At 42.0% G+C, this 24844-nt stretch overlaps 2 protein-coding genes across 3 annotated transcripts in view; one reads left to right on the forward strand and one right to left on the reverse strand.

Annotated features, from left to right (window-relative positions):
* Window positions 1-15356, reverse strand: part of COL4A4 (collagen type IV alpha 4 chain) — an 83425-nt gene extending 68069 nt beyond the window's left edge. For both annotated transcript variants that reach the window (XM_042461071.1, XM_042461070.1), the window contains exons 1-3: window positions 15171-15356; window positions 5604-5772; window positions 2104-2146 (exon numbers count right to left, since the gene is read on the reverse strand). In XM_042461071.1, coding sequence (XP_042317005.1) covers window positions 2104-2146; window positions 5604-5647 — 87 coding nt within the window. In that variant the 5' untranslated portion in view covers window positions 5648-5772; window positions 15171-15356. The remainder of the gene's footprint in view (window positions 1-2103; window positions 2147-5603; window positions 5773-15170) is intronic.
* A 65-nt stretch (window positions 15357-15421) lies between these two features.
* The window catches only part of COL4A3 (collagen type IV alpha 3 chain), a 114339-nt gene continuing 104916 nt past the window's right edge, over window positions 15422-24844 (forward strand). The window contains exon 1 of the mRNA XM_042460066.1: window positions 15422-15606. Coding sequence (XP_042316000.1) covers window positions 15502-15606 — 105 coding nt within the window. The 5' untranslated portion in view covers window positions 15422-15501. The remainder of the gene's footprint in view (window positions 15607-24844) is intronic.

Consider the following 24844-nt stretch of genomic DNA (forward strand, 5'->3'; position numbering starts at 1 on the left):
TCCATGGGACTGTGGTGAGGACTGCTCAAGTATGTATTCTAGAAATATAGTCCAGATGCACATATTTCCTAAAATATATGATCCATATTTCCATATGCCAATAACATGCATTGGAGTTCCATGGCAAATCTGCAAGGATCATCAGAGCTTGGAAAATTTCTTTTTTGGATTACAGATCACAGAATCCCCGAGACCTAAGAATTCTAGACCAGGGGAATCTGGGAATTGCAATCCCCAAAAGTAATTTTTCCCAAGTTCTGAGCATATGTCATCAGATGCATCAATGAAAACATTCTTCGTGAATAGAGAAAGCTTGAAAGCTACTGCCTTAAATTTAGAAGAGTTCCCTACAAAAGCCCCTAAAAAGACTGGAACATAGATATGGAACCAACAATGTCCAGCGAAGCACAATAAGCTACAATGTGAGAACTTACAATTTTTAGACCAATCTGGAGGACTCTTAACTGAAAAATTTCAGTTATCTAAAACTTTAAGTGTTATACGTATACTGCCTGAAATGGGTGGAAAAGACATTTCTAAACCCAAATAAATAAATAAATAAATAAATAAATATCTTATTCGAAACAATGCCACAAGGATCAGAATTTAAAAAGGGTCTGAGGCCCTCTTCAGACCACCCATTAAGGCTGGCCTGGGGACAACGTCAGGGCATTGTGTCCAGATGACGCACACCTCGACTCTGCCCCCATGTGCTGCTCCATATAGCATGCGGTGTCATGGTGCTCCTCCGGTGCTGCATCCATATGACGTAGTGCCAAAGGAGCACCATATAGCAGTGGCAATGCAGCTATGGCACCCTTTCGAGGGTGCAAAAAGAAGCAGCTTTTGGCACCTCCTTTTTGCACCCTCGAAAGGCCAGATCAGGGCCATGGCATGAGGTTGCTGTAGCCCCAATCTGGTGCAAAAAAGGTGGCTGCAGGCTGCCTCTTAGGGACAATCTGTAGAGCTCCCTAGTCTGCTCTACTATGTTAGTCTTTTAAGGTCAAGTCAGATGTTACATTAATGAGAGCTTTGAGTCAATGAGAACTTTTTTCATAGCTACATGAGAAACAGTGATTTTTGCTGGGACAGCAGATGAGGCATGGTTAAAAGATAAAGTCCTGATGAATCACTGGGATATTATTATTATTTTTTTTGGCTAAACAAACAATTTAAGTGATGTCTAGTTTAGCCCACAACACAATGGTTCTCAAGCTTTTTTCCTTTGTGACCCTCTTTACATACACATGCAAGCATTGTGTCCCCTGCTCAGTGAATTTATTTATTTATTTATTTATTATTTTATTTTATTTTATTTTTATCCTGCCTTTCTCCCAAAATGGGACCCATTAAATGAATTTTAAAAATTTGTTGTTGTTTAGCTTGCATATTTTTATTCATACATTCATGTATATTCGTATCTTAACATTTTATTAGGAAGTAGCTCTGCTTCTCCTCCTACTTCTTCTCCCTCAGGCAGAGGCTCCAAGTGTCCTCTTTGCCTGTAAGCAGCTCTTGCACATCCCAAGGGTTCTGTCCCACAGTTTGAGAACCGCTGCCATAATGAATATTGATTTTTAACTTCTGTAATTAAAATCCTTGGCATATCTGCCCAGAAATAAATCCCATTCCATTCAAAGGTAAATGCTTACAGAACTGTAGGCTCAGGCAACTAAATACTTCAGGAAATTTACCCAAGTGTATATAGACTGTTTTCAGTAGTTTAAGATATTTTTGTTGCATAGATCAGCAGCTGTGAACTTTGAGATACATCCAGGCTGCAGCTTCTATCAGACATAGCCCCCACAGCCAAAAGTGATAAGTCATAGGAATTGCAACCTACAACATGTCCACTCTTGGTATACTGTAATTAAACAAAGTAGTTCTGGGGTTTCTTGCATTCTTTCAATATGGTGATGAAAATCTATGAAACAAAAGCTGAATACTGTATAAATATTCAGACCTTTCCTTTAAAACATTGTCTTGAAAGTTCATTTATAACTCTGTATCTGAAGAGGAAAGACAAGACAAATAACAAAACAATAAAATTACTAACACGTAGGTAAGAAAATAGCAAGGGAAGCTTTGCATTCATTAACTTACCCCATGAATTGGTTGTAGTGAAGAAACAATTATCACCAGCCACCTGGCAGAGAGAAAAACAAGTGTTAATTTGTTATATTCAGCTTCAAATTGATTAGCAAACCAAGAAATCTAAAAAGCAGAGATAACCTGGCCACTTTTCAAACATATTAGCCCTCCCAGGGAAAAAGAAACAATCAAGAAAAGGATTTCTACATGAAACATCCTCCACATACTTATTTTCCAAAAAAATCCTACAGTTTGATTGTAACTCCAGTCACTTCTATTCACAAAGAGTATTTGTCCCCTCAGCTTTTATCCTCCTCCCCTGAGCAGTGTGGAGATAGATTATTTCTATATCTTAAAAACATGAATTCTGGGAGTTAAAGCAAAAAGAAATAAGGCAGTACAGTACAATTCTTTGCTTACCTTTTCCCCAGCCTCTGACTGCCACTGGTAAATAGGCAGTAAAGTAGAAGGTGTTTTTGTCACACATTCACCCTGGGCTTTGATGTCAGTGGAGCAGTGAATCTGCTCTGGATTTTCATCTGATCGTTAAAAGGTGCCTTCCAGACTACTGAGCCCTACTCCCCCCCCCCAAAGATGTCCAGCACTTTGGACAGCCCCTTTAATTTCATACTAAAAGCAAGGGAGGCTGACAGTTTAGTAATAAGCACTTAGGCTGCATTCACACTGCAAAAATAATGCAATTTGACACCACTTTAATGTTCATGGTTGGGAACTCTAGTTTGTTATTGCACCAGAGCTGTCTTACAGAGAAGGCTAAATGGCTCACAAAATTACAATTCCCATAATCTCATGCTATTGAGCCATGGCAGTTAAAGTGGCATCAAACAGGATTATTTCTGCTGTGCAGATGCAGCCATAATTGCAAGCAGAAAATCCCAGGTTCAATTGCTGGAATCTCCATTCAGCTAGAAGCAATCACTCATCATATAGTTTCCCATCTTTATAAAGCCATCAATTGCTTTCACCACTTGCATCTATTCTCCAAGAAAGTGATCCCCAAATGTTTGGGGGCAGTGAATACATTTGGAAATGTGAAGGAGGGACTTGGGGTGCTTTCACAGAATAGTTGCCTGGGGGAAGTGCCATTCATAAAGCACTACTGTGGAAAGGGGTGGCCAGTCACCATATTCAACAGGGGGAAATGGTAAAAGAAAGGCTAAAGGAAATATAACCTACCCAATGACATCAATACAAGACAAAACTGGGTTCTGCATTCTAAAACACAAAGCCACTCTTTTGAAGCCATAGGTTTCTGTTTCAACACCCATTTTACAGACAGATGGGACTTTGGATCAAATTAAACATCAAGAGGAATGTGTATTTACAGCAATTAACATGATTTCCCAATCACAACAAGCTTTCTTCAGAGACATGTGCTTCAGCAATCAGACTTGCAAAATAAGTCCATGCTTATTATGACCAATGTGTCCAATATAGGGTTGCCATAAGTCAGGACCTCCAAACCGGGACAAATGTAGGACAACATTTTCAAATGTAGGACACATTTTAAAATGGAGGACACGCTAAAAAACCTTTAAAAATGGGCACCCCCTCCTCCTCCACCACTTCCTCCCCGTTGCCATGCGCCAAGATGCACTTTCCCCTCCCTCTGGCTGGCCCAGAGTCTCACTCCTCCTCCTCCTCCTCCTCCTCCTCCTCCTCATCTGAGGCTCCACCTCCTCCTTGAGGTTGGCCAATGGGAGACTGGGGCTGGAATCAGCCCCGCCCCCACTGCTCTGCCATTGGCCAGCTTCCAGGGGACGATGGCACTCCATTTAGGCACACATGCGCGTGCACGTGCCAGAGGGAGCTGCTGCTGGCCCCCAGCCTGGGGCAGAGGAGGCGGAGGAGGAGGAGGAGGGTGATGCGGCTGTATGGGAAGGTGGAGGAGGGCGGTGTGGCTGCACGCAGGCGGTGAAGGGTGGCAGGGCCACGCGCAGGAGGCGCCACCTCCACCTCTGCCTCCTCCGCGCAGCCATGCTGCCCTCCTCCACTTCATCCTCGCGGCTGTGCGGAGGAGAAGGGTGTGCGAATGCGTGGAGGAGGAGGAGGAGGAGGGCAGTGCGGCCACGCATTGCGGAAGGGGAGGAGGAGGAGATGGGCGGCGCGGCTGGCCGCGTGCATTAGCGGCCACGGCCATGGCCGCATGAGCGGGCCCAGCTCAGAGGCCGGGCTCCAAACCGTGATTTGGCAGCACCCGGGATCGGGCGGGCCCAGTACCGCCAAAACCGGTACAGTCCCAGGTGCTGCTGGGATATGGCATCCCTAGTCCAATGACATTATGATATTTCCAAGACTAATCACAAACAAACTGTAAATAAAAGTTGTATAGCTGAAGACACATGCTTTGTCAAACAGAAGTCTTTTACCACTTGAAACAATATTTCAGTTAAATATATGCTAATTGTTTCATTTAGTTTGGCCACCAGAGACATGTAACTTCCAACAAGTAAATTGCTAGCCCAAATACCAATCAAGGTATTTGTAGACCAGAAAGTAGACCAAAAATTAATTTCAGTTTCGCAAAAGGAAAATTAGGAATGCTCAGAGAAATGTCACACAAAGGCAAAAAACCCACCCACATCTTACATTCTACATTCCTCAAAACATCAAGCAAAACAAATACACATCCCATGTACAAGCACATCCCAGAGAAAATGAACCACAAAGAAACCCACAGCAAAACAAATCCTACACCAAAAAAGGCAAAAAAGACAACTAATGCACACAGAACAAAAGCCAAAACATGCATACACATAGCCCAGGCGAGACATGCACTTCTGCTCTAACACCTCCGTAGCCCCACAAAACACTCCATACCACTATGAACATTGCCACTGTATTTTTTGCTTTCTTTTCCTTGAACACCTGGATATACTTAAAAACATTTTCCTTTTTCTGAGAATATTTCTTCATTCTTTCTGGCCCCAGAGACATTCTTGTAAATCAAGATAGTACTGTAAGCTTCGCCTTGTAGCATAACACCCTCCAATTTTTAAAAAAAATCTAAAAAATCAGGAAGGGCAGGGAGTCTGGCAGTGTTTTGGGGTACCACTTCACAGACCTGAGCTTTAAGCAACACATAGGTGGTAGAAATGCAAAAGACTGTCCAGGGCAGGTATGTCAAAGAAGGAAATCATGCCTTCAGGGTTTGGCCATTCTGTAGCTTAGTGAAACTCACACAGAAACCCACAGACTCACACCTAAGAGCATATGTTGCATCTGGATGAGAAGGTAAGCATGTGGAAAGGACCAGAGATACTGAGGAGCTAAACAACACAAGGCCTCTTAGAGAAAGAGAGGAAAGAACATTATTTTGTGCCCTATCAAATTTGGATTGCATATTTATGTGCAAATATTTGCAGTTACACTACATATGCCAACAAGAATAGTCAAGTAAATGAAACATGGAAGCCTTTTTGAGCAACATGCTTTGTGATCAAAATAATACACAGACTGCTCTTGACTAACAGATATAACACAAAACTTACCATACACTTGTGATAATATGATTGATCCATTTTAAAGAATGCATGATAGATGTGGTTCATATAAATACATTTGAATTCAAGTCTTCACTGCTTAATTTTTAATCAGCAAGATTTGACTGCAGTACATGTCCAACTCTGAAAATCATGATCCTTCTACCACTTTTGTGATCTGCAGATGAAGAAAGTAGACAAAGAGCTGAACTTTATTTGTGTGCTTTTAAAAATACATCTAAGGTGAGTTATGTTAGTAGCTCTCTAATATCATGCCTCAAATACTTATTTCCTCCAAAAGAAGCCCAGAATTTCTAGAGATATTGATTCCACTATCTTGCCCAACACAAGTTTCTTTTCTAGAGACCCAATTCACCAGCAACAGAATGTGACATGTAAGAATTTGTTCATTGTACAAAACATCCTGAGAATGGCTCACAAGATGTTACTCAAAAAAACTATATTAAGCAATTAATATTGATTCAATGCAAGAATCTATGGGAAAGGCTTACAGTTTAGTATTAAAACATAATGTGCAACCAGAAAGTCCCAAATTCAATTGCTAGAACCTGGTGATAAGATGGGTGCTAAGAAAGACCGCACACTGCCTGGTACTCCAAAAGGCCACTATCAGTCTGCGCAGGAAATTCCAGGAAAGATGGGAAAATAATCTGATCTGATATAAAGCAAGAAGCTTCCTATAATGATACAGTATAACCAATCTTTTTTTAAAGGGAGAGAGAGAGAGAGAGAGAGAGAGAGAGAGAGAGAAAGTGGAATTTAAAAGATTCCTTAATTAGAGTTTAGGCATGCCCAAAATGTTTTATTTTAAAAAAACAAGCAAACCTTATTTCCCTTTGGCCAGCAAATATACACACCATGCCGTACCACACATGTCTTTTGAATTCTTGGTTCCAAAAGAGATTTAACAATTAGCACAAGTTCAAAATATCTTTGGGCCCACAGAACCCATTGCACAGTTATTCATTTACTGACATTTAGAAACTCCCCTATATCATGGGATCCCAATGCAACATACAAGTAAAGTCACTGAAAATAATTTAACACAATTTAAAATTTTAAATAGACTACAAAATATAGTAACCAAATTAACCAGCTAAAACATTTTTAAAAAGTTTAACAGTTATCATGATTCTAAAGGAATATCCAACTAGCTTCCTTTAACTGATGGAAGAGAAAGCTACCGTAAATTATGAATCAGGGATAGAGCTTGGAAATACTATTATTTAAATTTTAACTCTCAGTATCCCCCAGCTGGGCCAACAGAGTCGATAAATTCATAAAATAACTTTTCCAAATCTTAGAGAACCAGGCTCTTCCCAATATCTGCCTAGTTACCACCAGAAACAGCCCAGCCAAGGTACAGGAAGCCTTTAAAGAGATTAACAGTTTCTTTTAAAACCCTACCAGTGTAAAATGCAAACTGTGCCAGCTGTTCCCAGGACACAGAAGTATAGATGCACTTCACCTATCAATAATTCATTTATTGAGATTGAAGTCATGTTATGTTACCTACAGCTATTGATACTACTACCTATTTTAAACATCTGTGTTTCAGCGAAGTGCTATATACAAAAGATTTCATATGGTCAAAATATGTAATGAAAGAACATTTTCAATCAGGTTTTTTTTTTACAGACTTACTAATAAATAGATATGTCTGAGGGGATTGGTGGAAGCCTTAATCACAGCATTCCTAAATGGAGACATAATTCCAGATTTGTTTTCAAGGCTGGCATTCAGGAAATAACACTCTCTTTTCCTGGATGCAAAAGGTTTACGGACAAGATAGCAGGATCAACTTACTGCACCTGCTGCCATTGCTCATTTTGTTGTGAGGAAGGAAATGCCCGGGTGACTCAAGGCCAAACTCTTGCTTTATTGTAGCCAATGCCAATAATCTACTCAAAACAGAATGCATAGCATCAACAAACGGCTATTGCTCTGCTGCCCGCAACAAATTTCATCCTTGTGGTACAGTCAAAATTGGTGTTAACTGAAGTTTTAAAACACAGATGGAGAAAGTACAGTCCATAGGCCACATGTGGGCTTTGGGGGCCCAATATGTGGCCCCTGAAGCCCCCCATGCCTCCAGACCTCTCACATTTAAAATCTTTAGACAATTTTTTCACCTCAAAAAACTCACAATGTTTTGCTCCCCCAAGCTTTCCACACACCCCAACCCTTTTTTAACAACCCAAAATTGGCTGAAACTGAAAGTGGAAACCTTCCAGGAGAGCATTAGGGCAAAAAACTGAACCCTCTTTCTATAGCTGCCCATTTCATAAGTTCTTTGAAACTGAGGCTCATTTCTGTAGGGGGTGATGCTACAGATGGAAGGATTAACTTCCACCTTCCCCTCCTCAAAAAATATCCCCCCAACTGCAACCAGAGTTTGTTTTTCAAGTCTTCCCTGCTTTTTAAACCCAAATTTCAGGATGGAATGGGACATTTCAAAATGGATCACTGCTGGCAAGGAAAAGGTTAGCCCCTCTGCAGCTATGACCACCTCTCTCCCACAAGCTCCTCATGTTGGCAAGCAGCCTTTTAAAAATCACATGGCAATTAGACACATGGGGGAGATTTTTGGGAGGGACAAGTAGTGTATATGCATTTATTCACTTCTGTGGGAATAGTTCTAGGTACTCCAACCAGGGTTGCATGCCAGGCCAATCCTGTTAGGTTTTAGATGTAATCCTGTCTGTTATATGTGACCTCTCAAACTGCTCTTTCTGACCCATTTCTGCCTTCAGCCCTGACTGCTGTATTGGGTGTATGTGCCTTCAAGTTGCCTGCCAACTTATGACAACCCCATCAATGAAGATTTTCATACCCGACTCCAATGTCGCTCCAGCATGGCTCAATCATCACTCAAAAGTGCCGGAAGTGTGTGTGTGTGTGAACGCCAGTGTGCGCTTCCTTAATCGTCATGGAAATGGGTACCCTCTAACGTCCCTGAATCATTGCAATGGGAGCACATTTTCTATAATGCAAATTTTGATTCATAGGAAATCTGCTCCCCAGGAACGATTCAGGGATGCAAAGGAGAGAGCAATGATTGAATGACGATGCCGGAAGTGCGCCTGGCATTCACACACCCACCACACACACACACACACACACACTTCCAGCACTTTTGAGTGATGACTGAGTCACGTTGAGCGATGTTGGAGTCCAGTATGAAAATCTTCAATTTCATAGGCTTCTTAGACCAAGAATACTCAGAGGTGATTTTGACAGTTCTTTCCTCCCAAATATAGTTTACAGCACTGGTACTCCTTGGCAGCCCCCTATGCAACTACTAACAAGGGCTGACTCTATTTAGCTTGAAAGACTGCATCCACACTGCAGAAATAATCTGATTTGACCACCACTTTATCTGCCATGGCTCTGCAAACTATAGCTTCTGGGAACTGTAGCTAGGAATTCTGGGAATTCTGGGAATTGTAGTTTGTTGTAGCACCAGAATTCCATAGCATGACTATGGCAATTAAGTGGTGTCAAACTGGATTGCTACAGTGTGGATGCACTGAAGATCAGACAGATCTTATGCCATCAGGGTGCCACTTTTAAAAAAATCTTTGAAAAACTAGAATCTGTACATACAGAGAAGAGTGATCAGGATGCTGAAGAATCTGGAAAACAGATTTCTACGAGAACGTTAAAAGAGCAGAGTATGTTTAGCCTGGAGAAATTAAGGCGATACAAGAGCATCTTCAAATATCTGAAAAGCTGTCATGCAGAACATGAAGCAAAAATTGTGTTGTTCCAGGCAGCAGGACTAACCAAAGAGGGTGGAAATTGCCAGGAAGAAAAATTTTAGCACAATTTCCTCCACAGAATTGTTCAACAGTAGGTTAGACTGCATCAAAAGCTGGCTTCTTTTTCGATGAAGGTATTTGAGCATTGACAAGACAGCCACCCAGGAATGTTGTATGTCTTGGAATGATTTAATTACATGGCCTTCAGTTTCCCTTCCAATCTTGCTACCAACACAAACAGCAGCTTTTGAGGGGGGCTATCATAATCAAAACTGCACTATGGGAAATTAAGGGCCCAAACAGCAGGCCAAAATAAAGCTGCTTCGGGTCACTTTGGAGGCATGCTGTTTAAATGATGCATGCATCCTAAGAGGTTGGAAACTGTACTAAAGCCACACTCCAGTCCTAAGGACGTGAGTGCGGCTTTAGCGCAGCTTCAGGACTCTTAAGATGCATGTGTCATTTAAATAGCACACTTCCAAAGTAACCTGAAGGGCTGTCTGTTCAGGCCCTAGATTCCATTTTCACAAACCCCTCGCATGGCATGGTCCCAATGGTGGCTATTAAAAAACAACAGACACATTTTGATGTGACATAATGTGTGTCTCTCCTCCAATTAACCATTTAAGCTGCCTATTGGTGGCCAAAGCAAAACTTTAAAAACATCCACATGCCAAAATATCAACTTCAAATCTTACAATACATATAGAAAGCAGCGGAGTATGGTCAGGTGATGGACTGCAGCTGGGAACTGCAGGCTATAGTTGCCATGGCCATGAGATTCATTTAGGGTTGCCCTAAACCCGGCGGCCCCCGTGCCACATCACAGTTTTGGGGGCCCCCCAGTCCCGGTCCGGTTTGGGCCCCCACGTGCCTTGTTCCCGGTTTGGGGGCCCGCTCCGGCCCATTGCTGCTGCTGCTAATGCGGCTGCTGCGGCGCCAACCCACCTCCTCCTCCGCCGCCTCCTCCTCTTCCTCGGTGGCAGGCGCTGCCGCCACCGCGCCCCCACTGTGAGGGCTTGCGTGCCGCCCAGGCCCCCAGCAGGGGCCAGTGGCAGCGCGCGCGCCTGCCCAATTCCTCGCCGTGCGCGTGCGCCCGCCCCTGCCCCCTTCCCTTGCCTCCGCACCAGCCATCCTAAGGAGGAGGGGGGGGAGAAGAGGGGGGAGGAGGGGAGGATAGCCGGAGGAAGGGTGCCAAGGCAAGGGCAGAATAGGACCAACGAAGTAGAGGGAGGAGGAAGATAGCAGTGAGCCAGATTAGGCCTGGCCTTGAGTGATTGAGGTTTGTAAATATGAAAAATATAAAATACGGGTTAGGGTATTATTTGTTATTTTAATTTTTTATTATTGCTTTTTTGTATTAATTTTAGTATGTCATTGTTTTATGTTTATTTTAGAAATTTTATTAGATGCTTTTTATTGTTTTATTAATTTATTTATTGTTGTTTTTGTTTCTATTTATTAGTTTAATTATGCTTGTTTTTTATTTTTTTATTAATGTTTTATTATTGCTTGTTTTTGTTTTTTATTTTATTAATTTTATTATTGCTTGGTTTTGTGTTTTATTTTATTAATTTTATTATTGCTTGTTTTTGGTTTATTTAATAATTTTATTCTTGCTGGTTTTGTTTTATTTTCATTAATTGTATTAGCTTGCTTGTTTTGTTTTCTTATTATTTTTTTATTATTGCTTGTTTTTGTTTTATTTTATTAATTTTTATTATTGCTTGTTTTTTATTTTATTACATGAATTTTTATTATCAAATATATACACCCCTGCCTTGTTTTTTATATATTTTTTCATTATTTATTATTATTAAATATATGCAAGTGCATTTTTTGTGTATTTATGGTGCTTTGAATGCTAACAAGTCTGCCTTTCTTGGCCAATTATCGTGGTGGTGATGATGATGATGATGATGGTGATATTGTTATCAACAAGCCTCTGAGGCACGGCCAATGTAACTTGCTGTGATTTTTACAAACTCATGCGCAGTGAAGAAAAACCACAGTCCCTTGCCCAAGTACACACTTCTGAGATGTACAGTTGAACCCGAGGGCAAGTCCATTTCTGCCATCTGTCTAAGAATAATGCCAAAATATCCTCCATTTTGATCATGCCTAAAAACATGCATTTATATTAACATTTTTTAAAAAAACCTCAATTTTTTGCACGTCCTCCATTTTTATAAAAATGTGTCCTACATTTGAAAATGTTGTCCTACATCTGTCCTACATTTGTCCCGGTTTGGAGGTCTTCACTTATGGCAACCCTAGATTCATTGGGTGACCTAGAAACAGTCAGAGGCTGGCAACCTGTTGGTTAGTTTCAACTAGAGTAAACGTACATATCATGAGAAGGGATGGATGACTTATTAGAAAAGACAATAATGCTTTGTAAGGTAGAAGGCAGTAGGAAGCTAGGATGACCACATTCCAGATGGATAGACTAAATCAAGGAAACCCTGGCCCAGTCTGCAAGACTTGAGCAGAGCTGCTGAAGATAGGGAGACTTGGAGGTCTCTCATTCATAGGGTCAGCATGGGTCGAAGTTGACTCGGTAGCAGTTAACAACAACAAAAACTAATTGTTGAATGGTGAGTCAATATGTATGTAAATACCACTGACTGAACAGGTCTACTCTAGTCAGGACTAACAACAGGATTTAAGCCAGAGTCACTCAACTAGCTCCACCTCACAGGATTGTTGTGAGGATAAATGTGCAAGAAGAGCCGTAGACTGATTTCATCTCACTGAAGGAAAAGCAGGCTGCAAAGCTCACAAATAAATGCACATATAAATAACCATCTACTTATTCATACTTGTTCTCAGAATAAAGCCTTTTATTTAGCTGGTCAGTTCAGCACACATTTTTGTTCATTTGCTTGTAGCATGATCTCTCTCCTGAAAGATAAAAAGCATTCTGCACTTCTCAGCCAAATACCACCTACACCCATTTTAAGAGGACCAGGAAGGATTCATAAAGTGTGCTGGCATGTAGTCTGCAGACTGAGGCAGTACAAGGAAACTTTAACTGAGGAGTGCAGGGTGAGGGAAATGTCCATTTGCAATTTGCTCCAAACAGCAAAATGCCTTTGGTGGGTCACACTGGGAAAGCTTGGTAACAACTGAGAGGTAAAGGCTTTTTAAGTTTCAGGCACATGGAACATGAGCACTACATTGGTCCTTCTCATATCAAGGCAAGCAAGGATAATAGAAAGCTGTCTTTTTAATAAGGCCATTAGTCCATGAAGTTCAGTACACAATGGCTCTCTAGGGTCTCCAGAAGATGCCATGGCCAAATCCCAACCATTCCAGGGTATAAGTAAAGCCATTCCAAGAAGAAATGCCTCTCCCTAGCCCTGGGAAAATGGGAAGGAGCCACCAATTTCAGTATCATGGGTAAGCTTGCTAAGACAGTTCATATTATATCACCCAGAACTTGAAAAGATTACTGTTTGCGCCACAATTCCCAGAGTCATTGCTGGAGAAGTTATAGTATCCAAAAGATTTTTTTTCTAATGACTTTGTTATTGCCCTGTCAATATTAACCAGGTTATTTCATATTTCCAAAGAAGGGTGACCAAAATAATGAAAAGTCTAGAAAGGACAGACTTGGGGAGCTGGGTTTGTTTAGCCTGGAGAAGAGAAGGTTAAGAGGTGATATGATACAATCTTGAATATCTGTGGCTCAAAGGGTCCCTAGTTGTAGCCTAAAGCAGCTATTTTTAAACATAATTCTAGGGAAACCTGGAGAAGAGGAGGTTAAGAGGTGATTTGATAGCCCTGTTTAAATATTTGAAGGGGTGTCATATTGAGGATGGAGCAAGCTTGTTTTCTGTTGCTCCAGAGAATAGGACCTGGAACAATGGATGCAAGCTCCGGGAAAAGAGATTCCACCTCAACATTAGGAGGAACTTCCTGACAGTAAGAGCTGTTCAACCATGGAACACACTCCCTCAGGAGTGTAGTGGAGTCTCCTTCCTTAGAGGTCTTTAAACAGAGGCTGGATGGCCATCTGTCAGGGGTGCTTTGATTGAGAGTTCCTCAGGAGGTTAGACCAGATGTCCCTTGTGGTCTCTTCCTACTCTATGATTCTATGGAGTTTATCACAAGGAGGCAAATTGGTTAAATCTTGTGCAGAAATAGGATTTTAAAATCTGCAAAACACCCACTTTTGTGCATTGTTGTTCAGATGCATTGGCATCAGTGAGAAATAACACATTAATCCAAATGCAAAGGTGGCAAAACACACTTCTTTTTACTTTCGGGAAGTTCCTGAAAGTAAAAAAGAATGGGTTTTGTTGACTTTGCATTCAGATTAATGTCATGTTATTTCACATTGATGCAAACATCTTCTGAAAAACTACCTGCTTTTGCGAGTTATTTCTATCCTATGTGATAACCTCTTATGATTCTATGTTTCAGCCTTTTACTCTGTATGCCATCAGAAGAATTCAATGGTTGTAATATATTGATTTTGTTCAGACAACTTCAGAAGGAAGACATGTGACTCGAACTCCATAGCTATGCAGCAGAATCATCAGTAGACAGTAGATAACTTTTTCTTCTAAAAGGCAGTAACAGTAGAAGTTACTGTTTTGGATTACAACTGTCAGAAGCACATCATGTATGGTGAGCAGCCATCCTGGCCTAAAAGCTAACTTGTCCAAGTCCTGCTTTCATCCCATGAACTATGTGGACAATGGAGACCACCTTAACAAACTGAAGCCCTGAAAATCTTCATGTCAACAGTAAACTGCCCTGTGAACATGCCCTGGCTGCTTATTGTGCCAGAAGGTGCAGATGTAGACCCCAATGTTACATGACCAATACAAAATGGCTTTGGTAAGGAGTGGCAAAGTCCAGCCAAAGACCCACGCAACCAGCCTCACCAGCTTGCCATTTATGAAGCTCAGGCAAGCAGAGGGCAAAAGATAGGTCAGGTCCAGGGTGACCAGATGTGCTAACCACAAAGGAAGAGAAGGCACCGCCAAATGTAGGACATCCAAGGAAAATGTAGTACATTGCCAACTAAAAGGCAAAAATATTAATATAAGTATATATTCATGCTTCTTAGTCATGCGCAAAATGGAAGACATTTTGGAATTTCTCCTGGACAGAAGATTGAAATGTAGGGCATATCCAGGAAAAGGAGGTCCTCTGCTCACCCTGGTATTTGGACATGACCCTCAGCATAACAGGCCGTGAGTGTGGAACAGTGGCTTGAACACTGACTGGGCTGTGACTCTCTGGAGACCAGGGTGACCAGATGTCCTATCCACAGAGGACAAGCACTAGAAGATCTAGGGGATATTCAACACAAATAGAAGACATTTCAAAATAAAAGATTAAAAAGCACTCATAGAAATGTAAATTCATGCTTCTTAGTCATGCTGAAAGTGGAGGAAAGTGTGGCATTCCTCATGGCGAGGAGGCTGAAATGTAGGACATGTCCCGGAGAAAGGAGGACCTCTGGTCACCCTGAGCTAAAAACACTCCTAGGAATAGAAAGGCATGCTTCTTAGCCCTCTTCCAAACGGAGGATCTTTGGGAGTTCCTCCCGGAGAGAGAAAAAAGGCTGAAATGGAGGACACGTCCGGAAAAGGAGGACCTCTGGTCACCCTGAGCTAAAAACACTCCTAGGAATCTAAATTCGTACTTCTGAGCCCTGTTCCAAAGGGAGGATCTTTGGGAATTGCTCCTGGAGAGAGAGAGAGGCTGAAATGGGAGGACAGACGTCCGGGGGAAAAGGAGGAGGACGTGCCTTGCTTTGCCAGCCCTGCCTTCTTACCTGAGAAGCCACGGACTCCCCTGAGGCAGGCACTGCGGGGCTGCTGGGCTCTCCCTCGGCTTCTCTGCCTCTTTCTGCAGCAGAGGTCCCTTTGGGCCCCACCCCTCTGTGGCCTCTAGCCCTTGCTCTGGGGCGCCTTCTTCCAATCCCAGTCCAGACAGAGCCCCCGAGTCCTCCAGAGCAAGGGCTGGCCAGAAGAGGAGGAGGAGGAGGAGGAGGAGGAGGAGGAGAGGGCGGGAAGGAGGAGAAGAAGAGCAGCAGCAGCAGCAGGAGGAGGAAGAGAGGGCTCTTGCTGACCTCCAGCCCCTCAGACCAGGCGCCGTGGGGCACCATGAAGGCCCCGGGGCCCCTCTTGCTCCTCCTGGCCCCTTCCCTGCTGCTGCTGGCTCTGCAAGGGCAGGAGCTGGACCCTTTACCTGTCGCCATCGCTGCCAAGGTGAGTCCAGCTTCTTTGGCTGCATCCACACTGGAGTAATAACCCGGTTTGGCACCGCTTTAAAACTTTTTCTGGCTCAAGGCTATGGAATTCTGCGAGTTGGAGTTTGTTATGAGGCCCAGAAGGGACAGGGTGCCCCGATTGCCCCCCTTTTCATGCTTCTGAGCCTTGTTCCAAATGGAGGACATTTTGGACTCTCTCCTGGACAGAAGGCTGGGATGGAGGACATGTCCTGGAAAAGGAGGGCAACCTGGCGGAGGGCTTCTTTTCCTTGTTGTGGCTTCCCTTGGCCACTCTCCAGTGTCTTTTGACAGGCAGGGGGAAACTTACAGTATTTGTGGCATCTCTTGCCCACTTGAGGAATGGCCTTGTTGTTGTTGTTGTTGTTGTCTCCAAGTCATTTGTGACATTTCATGGGGATTGTGTCAGCCTCAGGGGATGGCAATGGCAAACCTGCTCTGAAGAAACCGGCCCAGAAGGTTTATTATCATGGGGTTTTCTTGGCAATTTTCTTCAGAAGGGGTTTGCCATTACCATCCCCTGAGGCTGAGAGAGCATGACTTGCCCAAGCTCACCCATTGGGTGTTGATGCCCAAGCAGAGAATCGAACCCTGGTCTCCACAGTCCAGTCCTGAAACCACTGTGCCACACTGGATCTTGGGTATGGCTTTACTTCTTGCAATTGCACTCATCGTGGAGCTCAAAAGCACAGGAACCCTGCTAACAGAGCAGGAGGAGGGCAGAAGTAGCAACCATATAGAATCATAAAGTTAAAAAAACAGTATTATCTAGTGGTACCTGTATTGGGCCAGTCAAAAGGCAGATTATAAATGTTGCAAGCTTTCAAAGCTTCACTGGCTTCTTCATCAGGCAAAGGTGTTAAAAATGATACAGGAGAAGGAAGGAAGGAAGGAAAGATGACAACGGATGACGAGGTTAGTCATAGCCCTGCATTTGGTCAAGATATTGTGGTTGTTGTCCTCAGTTCGGATGGTATGGAAGGGCCCACCTGAAGAGGCCAATGGAGCAGGTGTCACTGCTTGATGGTGCTGTGTAGCTAACATAGCTACCCTTGGATAAGAGTTAAAAGAGACTACAAGGAAACTCAGATGGACGTTCTACCTTGCTATTCCCCCAGTCAGTCCAGTCCAACTCTCTCAGAGATGGAAAGCAGGTTGCTGTGAAGTAAGCACACTCTGTGTGTGCTCAAAGGGACCCTTGTTTGTATTATCTGCTGAAGTTCTCATGGTCCATTCCCTGAATCTTAGTAATCACATTTTGACACAGGGAAAAAAATCATCTTCTTCTCAGGGGACTAGCTTTGCTGTTTTGTTGGTTGGTTTGTTTTGCATTAGTCTTCCTTTCAAATATAACATGCTTGCACCATTTATCACTAACACCTTCCCCTGGAAAGATCTGTCTGTAGGACAGCTGCCTTTTGCTTGTCAGCTGGATAGGAGTACACAAAAGATACCGGGAAGGAATGGTGGTGGACAACATGTCCTATCCTCCTCTGTGTGTGTGTATTCATATAGATGGTCCTTTGGTCCCTTCTCTCTGTATTGGCATGCCTCACACAGTTGTCAGGCAAAGTTTAAATGTGGGAACTGGCCTCTGATGGTAGTGGGGGAGGTGGCATATTAATGCTGGTATTAGCAAACACTGTTCTGTGATTTAGTGAGTGCCAGCACAGTTGCCCTATGCTTAGTACATCCAAGCAGCAGTCAAAGCCCATTTGTAGGCATGTCTGTTGATTGTTCAGGATTACTGTATCAGTGAATATTATTAGAGTTACTACATCATGCAGTGGCAGCTTTCACAGATAATGTGCATAAGCCAGTATTTTCAATGGGAATGATACAAATAATGTAGTTTGAGCAAACAGTACTTTAGAGAATGAATAACAGCATCCAGAGTGATACTAAAGAGGTGAAAACTGTCAACTCCTATCACTGATATTGGTGAGAGTCCCATGACTGATTTTGCTAAAGAAAGAAAACTGGCCAGTTGTAAGTATACACCGCTAACAAGTATGTGCTTAAGAGGCATGTAGTTTGACCCTTCAGGCCTGATATGCCTTTCTTTAGACCTATTTATATTATACTGAAATTCATTTGACATTTTGTTACCAATCTCTTGATTTTTTTAATCATTAAAAAAAGAAAAGAAACAGTCCTATTGAGAATGAAAACAACAGAAAAAGAGGATGAGTTGCCATTGTGCAATAATAAAAGTTAAGATACAATGGCGATACATAGGCCCAAAACAGAAGGGCCAAAAACGCAATTTCTGGCCATATTCAGAGCTTAGTGTTTAGATGATACACACCCTGAATGTGGAGGGAAACTATGCCGGACCCACATCTTCCCCAAAGAACTGGGCCAAAAAGGAGTGGCAAAATACTGCTCCTTTTGCCAGCCCGGTTCAAAACCGCAGTAGTGACCCAGGCATGTGCAGTTGCCATGGCCTCAGCACAAACTGCACCAGCATGGCTGCAGACTGCACTTTTGGCCCATCTGTTTCAGGTCATATTATTCAGATATATAAAGCATTTATCGAATGTAAAATGCTATAGGACCCAGAGAAATTGCTGGAATCACACCTTATATATAAATACATATATTTTATACTTTTTGTCATTCTCAGTCCTGAATAATCTGGTATCATCAGAAAATGGTATCATCATCTCCCCATTTATTCCTAACCGGAAATAGTTTATAAATCAGTAAAGTTGCCTTTGGTCCTAAACAGTTCTTCTACCTTTGCCCCTCTAGAGTAGGAAAAACTGTCCATTCATCCTCTAACATTTCCTGTTCTTTTACAATGGGTAACTCATGTATTGATGGAGAGAGGGGCCTTTACTCACATTTTGAGTTTAACCTTCCCTTTAGTCCCACTTCCAACCACTTGATTACCAGTTATCTTGACCTCTAAATGGGCCTGCCCTGTTATCCATTCATAGTTTGCTTGGGGACGGAGTGAAAGATTTGTTTTTTGTTTTTATAATCCAGGCATAAAATAACAATGGATTAACCCTTTGGTATGTACATTTGAGGAATCCCAAAAGGAGCATATATATTCAGAATGTATCAGTCAGACAGTTCACAGAAGTCTTACAGTCTGTGTCAGCATTCTTGAAAGAGAAACAACCCTAATTATTATAGTATAAAAAATTACTGTTTATCAATTTGTTATTTGTCATCAAGTCAACTTTCACTTCTGTCGATCCAATGCACAAGAGACTTCCAAGTCTTCCTGTCATCAACAGCCCTGTTCAGATTTCCAGACTCAAGGTCATGACTTCCTTGATTGAGTCTATCCATCTGGAATGCAGTCTTCCACTTTTCCTCTTCCCTTTTACCTTACCATAGGGGCTGTACAGACAGGCAGCGGGACACCGCCCCTTTATTCCCCAGATTGGGGCCGCCAACAACCACACACCATGGCCTTCTCAGGGAGCAAAAAGAAGCTACGAAAAGCGGGTTCTTTTTGCTCCCTGGAAGGGGCATCATAGGCGCAGCGATGCACCATGATGACACCTCTTCTGCGCTGCGCCATTTGGGCTCTGCCCCAGAGGTACGTTATCATGGCATGCACCATGTAGACCAGTGCGCATCATGATGGCACCCTGCTGGCAACGGTAGGGTTTGGAGTATGCGGACACTCAGCCCTCACCCTGCGCACAGGCCAGCACAAAGTGCCAATCTGTATAGCCCCACAGAATCAAAGGCCATCCAGTCCAACCCCCTGCCATGCAGGAATACACAATCAAAGCAACTCCCAACAGATTGCTTAAATGATTGGGTCTTTTCGAGGTCTCTGATTCATACGGCTGTTATTACTGTAAGTCAAAGTTGATTTGATGGCAAATTACCATTATTGTCTGTTCTAGTGAGTCATGGCTTCTTATGACATGTCCAAAGTATGACAATCTCAGTTTAGTCATCTCCTAGGACAAGTTCAGGCATGATTTGCTCTAAGATCCATTTACTTGTTTACCATTTGTTTATGTAATTATTTGATGCGGGGAGCCCTTCAGAGCAGATTCTCTCCCTGATGGATGTCCATCCCAGGAAGTTTTGAATGTTATAAATAGTATTTGTATTCTTTACCCATTTTATAATAACATCCTCTCATACCTAAACAGAAAGAACATCCTCCCATCTTCTCTCCCAAGTTACGGTTGGCAGGGCCTTTTGTTTAAACACTAATAGTTTAATTCTTTGGAATATTTTGCTACCACTTCAAGCATTTATGCCCTAATGTGTTTATTTTTGAACCTAATGTGTTTTTAATTGAACTATCAATTAACTGTTGATAATAAAACATTATTGAACTAAAATGATGAAACAGTTTTGGAGCCTCAAACTACTGAACCCAATAGATAATTTGGGGGCAATAAAAACTGCATATGCAGAACTCCAGTCTAGATCAGGACCACTCTTCTATTGCCAATGCTAGTTTCTAATCTGGTTTTGCTCCCCAGTGCTTATTCTAGAGTAAAGAAGAAAATGAAAATAGCTTCTGTCTGTGTTTTTAAAGTATCACATAATCTTACTCTGAGCTGGCAAATAGGCCTCCCGGTCACAGCAGCACACCTTGTGTCAGATAATTTCATAAATTGATTAAGAATTGTGGGGAGTAGAGCTTGAAACATAGCTGAGGCAGTATAGTAAACCTATAAGGCCTGGAAATGAAGCCAGTGGGAGTGTAGGCAGGTTGTAAATTGGGGCAGGTATGCTCTGGTGCCCAGAGGGATGTACCATGGAATTTCAGATTGCCCTGGAGAATTGGCAACCTGTAATGCCGTTGTATCTACCATTCTTGTGGTGGCTGGAAATGATATTTCACACTGGTACCTGAGGGATGACCTTCCATGTTGGGGGAGGGCAACATTTAAAAGCTAAAATGCATGAATCCATGTTTTTCTTCCAGCAAAAATAAATAAATAAAAATCATGTTTCTTTTACCTGGAAAAATTAGAGGGAGGGGGGCGTTCCCTGGTGGTTTGAAAGGTCAGTAGTCCCACACACACACCATGCTACATTATGATGTTACACGGCTCTAGCATCTTTGGGATGGCCAAGTCCTTAGAATCATAGAATCATAGAATCATAGAGTTGGAAGAGACTGCAAGGGCCATCCAGTTCAACACCCTGCCATGCAGGAAATCCAAATCAAAGCATCCCCGACAGATGGCCATCCAGCCTCTGTTTAAAGACCTCCAAGGAGGGAGATTCCACTACACTCCGAGTCAGGAAGTTCTTCCTAATGTTGAAGTGGAATCTCTTTTGCTGTAGCTTGCATCCATTGTTCCAGGTCCTAGTCTTTGGAGCAGCAGAAAACAAGCTTGCTCCCTCCTCAATATGACATCCCTTCAAATATTTAAACAGGGCTATCATATCACTTCTTAACCTTCTCTTCTCCAGGCTAAACATCTCCAGCTCCTAAGTCATTCCTCGTAGGGCATGGCTTCCAGAACCTTCACCATTTTAATCGCTCTCCTTTGGACATGCTCCAGTTTCTCAACATCCTTCTTAAATTGTGGTGCTCACTTCTTGAGTGAGTGGACTGCCATAAGTGAATTGTAGAACCTGGCCAAGTGAAGCAACTACCTCAAATAACTGATTTTTATTATCATGACAGGGCAGCAGAAATTTGTTACAGCTGCATTTTTATAGTCAGGTTATATTCTTATTGCTTTTGGAAAGAGACATTTGAAGAAATTTCCACAGGTGCCAATATAGTTCAAATGGCTTTGGATGTTATGCACTTTGACTTGAATAATTGCAAAGTTACCTTCTACCTCATGCAGAAAAATATCTCAAGCTACTCCTGAAAATAGTAAAGAAGAAGCTAACAAGTCTAAAAAGCAAAATATTTGCTGGGCAGTGCTATAAGACTTGAGGAAAAAAGGATCCTGGTTCCAACACGAGAGATTCCAGTGGGGTAGAAAGAATTCTTAGGCCTGAATCTGATTGCTTATACTGTACCAACTAGAGAAAACCCATTGAATGAAAAGAATCTAAGGACCTTATCACACTACTGTAATGAAATCCCACTGAGAAATGGGATTTAAAGTAGATTTAAATTAGAAACAATCCACAAATGCGGGAAGTTTATCACATGACATTTCGCCAGACCAGAAATAACGTGAAAATACAGTAAAGCAAATGTAAAGGGGACAAAAAGTAAAAAGCTGCTGGTTTTTTACCCTTTATGTTCGCTTTATTTTCCCATTATTTCTGGTCTGGCAAAATGTCATGTGGTAAATTTCCTGCATTTCCAGTTTTTTTCTCATTTAAATCTACTTTAAATCCCATTCCTGGCTAATGGTCCTAAGTGTTAAGAATTGGTTAAATTACCTTTTATCATTTATTTAATTGATCTACTTTAGTTGGATTTATGCCAGAAACAAGAATGCAAACTCTTTAACATATATCTTTGTCAATAGGAAGCAAGATTATATGTACTTTGATTTTTTTTTCTCTGTGTTTTTGGTGTTTAAAGCTCCCTAATGAAGCAAACAAACTGGACTTATTTACTGTTTACACAGAAGAGAATAGTCCACATTTTTTATAGTGATCTCTCTGCAAGTGAAAAATGAAGCGTTTGCTCAAGATTAACCTCACTTGGCATGGAAAGCTGAAAAAAAGTTTCCTATTCATTCTCTTGCAAAGAATGTTAGAAACTCTGCAGATGATGCTTCTTTATCTACCAAGATAATAGTTGAAAGTTAGAAGGCTAGTTTTCAGAACATTTGAAGTAATGCACTTTCCAACATCATTGTTCCTCATTTAATATGTCCTGTTAGGTGAATACAAGATACTATGTGAAACAGGCATCTAAAATATTTGAAAGTTTCTTAATACAACCCTCTCAAACAGGTTGTATTCTAAGACACTTCCCCATAGTACCTTCAAAGTTCTGGACAAGACTGCTTCAGCCATCATCTTATATTTTCTGTTGCTGTACTCATTTACCTACAGAATAGTGGTTTGAGTGTTGGACTGTGATTCTGGAGACCAGAATTCGAATCTTTGCTCAGCCATGAAAACTCGCTGGGTGACTTTGGGGAAGTAACACTCCCTCGATCTCAGAGGGAGACACTGGCAAAAAAGTACCTCTGAACAAATGTAAAGTGTAAGGCTTTCATGGCTGGCATCCATAGTTTTTTGTGGGTTTTTCAGACTATGTGGCCATGTTCTAGCAGAGTTTCTTTCTGACGTTTCACCATCATCTGTGGCTGGCATCTTTAGAGATTTCGTTGAAGATGCCAGCCACAGATGCTGGCAAAATGTCAAAAAGAAACTCTGCTAGAACATGGCCACATAGCCTGAAAAACCCACAAAAAACTTTGAACAAATCTTTCTAAGAAAATCCTGTGATAGGCTTGCCTTAAGGGTTGCCATAAATCAGAAGCAACTTGAAGACACATAACAAAAACAACAAATTCCTACCTAAGCATCCTCTTGCCTTTTCTCTTTGTTGATATCACATTATATTTTTCTTTTAGCTGCATCTCCAATTTAAATGGCATGGTTACTTTTAATCTTGCAGTACTTCTAGCTGTTGTAAATCACACCATTTGTCCACCTAATTGAGTATTGTCACCACTGACAGCAGAGCTCTCCAGGGTTTCAGACAAGAGTCTTTCCATCTCCTAATTGGAGATGCTAGAGCAAGCCTGCACAGCTTGGCAGTAGGTAGGGGCCAAAATTAAAATAGATTAAATTTCTTCAGACTGCAGATAGGTTTTAACTGAATATTAATTAATTAATTCCATCTTCATCCTTCTCTGCCCAGCCTTCTCCTCAGGAGAAAGCTGAGCAGCAGAGAAGACTTTCCTGTCCTCCTCCGTCCAGACTTCTCAGGAGAGGGTTGAGTGATGGAGGAGCCTTGAGGAAGGAGTGCTTGCCCCTCTTCTTCCTCCTCTACTGCCTGGCCTTCTCGGGAGAAAGCTGGGCAAAGGAAGAACCTTGCAAGGTGAATGTTATCCCGTCTTCCTCTTCCTGTTCCACCCATCTTTCACTTCTGGAGAAAGCCAAGTAACGGAAAAGCCTTGCTGGGTGAGTCCCTTCCTTCTCCAGCTATCCTTCTCCTTAGGAGAAAGCCAGGTGGTGCAGGAACCTTGCAGGGTGAGCATTCATCCTTTGTCCTCCTCTTCTGCATGGCACTCTCCTCAGGAGAAGGCCGAGTGGTAGAGGAGCCTTGGAATCATTCCACCCAAAATCCTTTCATGGGCTGCATGCAGCCCCTGGGACATATGTTATGCAGGACTGTGCTAGAGTTTGAACCTGGGACCTTCTGCATGCAACGCATATACTCCACCACTGAGCTGTGGCTACCATGATGTTTAATTAACATGATTGTTGCGTAACACAGACATTGCTCAGCACATGCCTCATTCTTGCCTACTACTCAGTTTTTAACTATCTGACCAACTCCTACAAGCAAATTAGTAATCCTTTTCATTACATTCTGACCTCTTTATAGCACTAAGCTGGCACAAATTTGTTCTTATAACAAAGGTTGAGATGTGATGAATGTTCTGCCAGGGTCAGGACTCTCTCTCTCTCTCTGTGTGTGTGTGTGTGTGTGTGTGTGTGTGTGTGTAGGAGTGTGCATTGGTTTCAGTTGGGTTAGTAAGGCATTAGTGAATGGACTCTGACAGTCTGATAGTCCAGACAAAATTTAATTTCAGCAAAGGAACAAAAAGATGCTGGCTGAACTTCACAGTCCTATTACTGGACTGCAGCCAGTCTTTTCACAGTATCATATTACAGTACTATCCTATTCTGTGCCCTCTGCTATGCTAATTTTATCCAACTTAGTGTTTCCTATATCAGTTTATTTTTAATTGTAGTGCCATCACCAAGAAGCAAGCTCTGTGAGCCTTTGCCCTTCTTGATGACAAACTGCCTGTTTTTAAAAAATAATCTAACAAATAAATTGCATTGCCATTAGTGCAATCATAATCACTCTTATAGATCCTGAATCGGATAAATCCTATTTATACCTGTCAACCAGATTATACAGAGATCAACTGTTGTCAAATAATAACTGTTCTAGAGTTTGCAGAGCTGCTTTTATTTGAAAATTTGGCTTCATAAAGCTATCAAATACAATGTATGGATAACATCACTATCCTGTGGATTTTTACTCAGGAGTAACTCTCACTTTTTCAGTGGTACATACCACTGGGCAAAGCTATCCTTGTCATTATTTATATCATTAT

Source organism: Sceloporus undulatus, chromosome 3, assembly GCF_019175285.1.
Source record: "Sceloporus undulatus isolate JIND9_A2432 ecotype Alabama chromosome 3, SceUnd_v1.1, whole genome shotgun sequence".
In the NCBI taxonomy this organism is placed as follows: Eukaryota; Metazoa; Chordata; class Lepidosauria; order Squamata; family Phrynosomatidae; genus Sceloporus; species Sceloporus undulatus.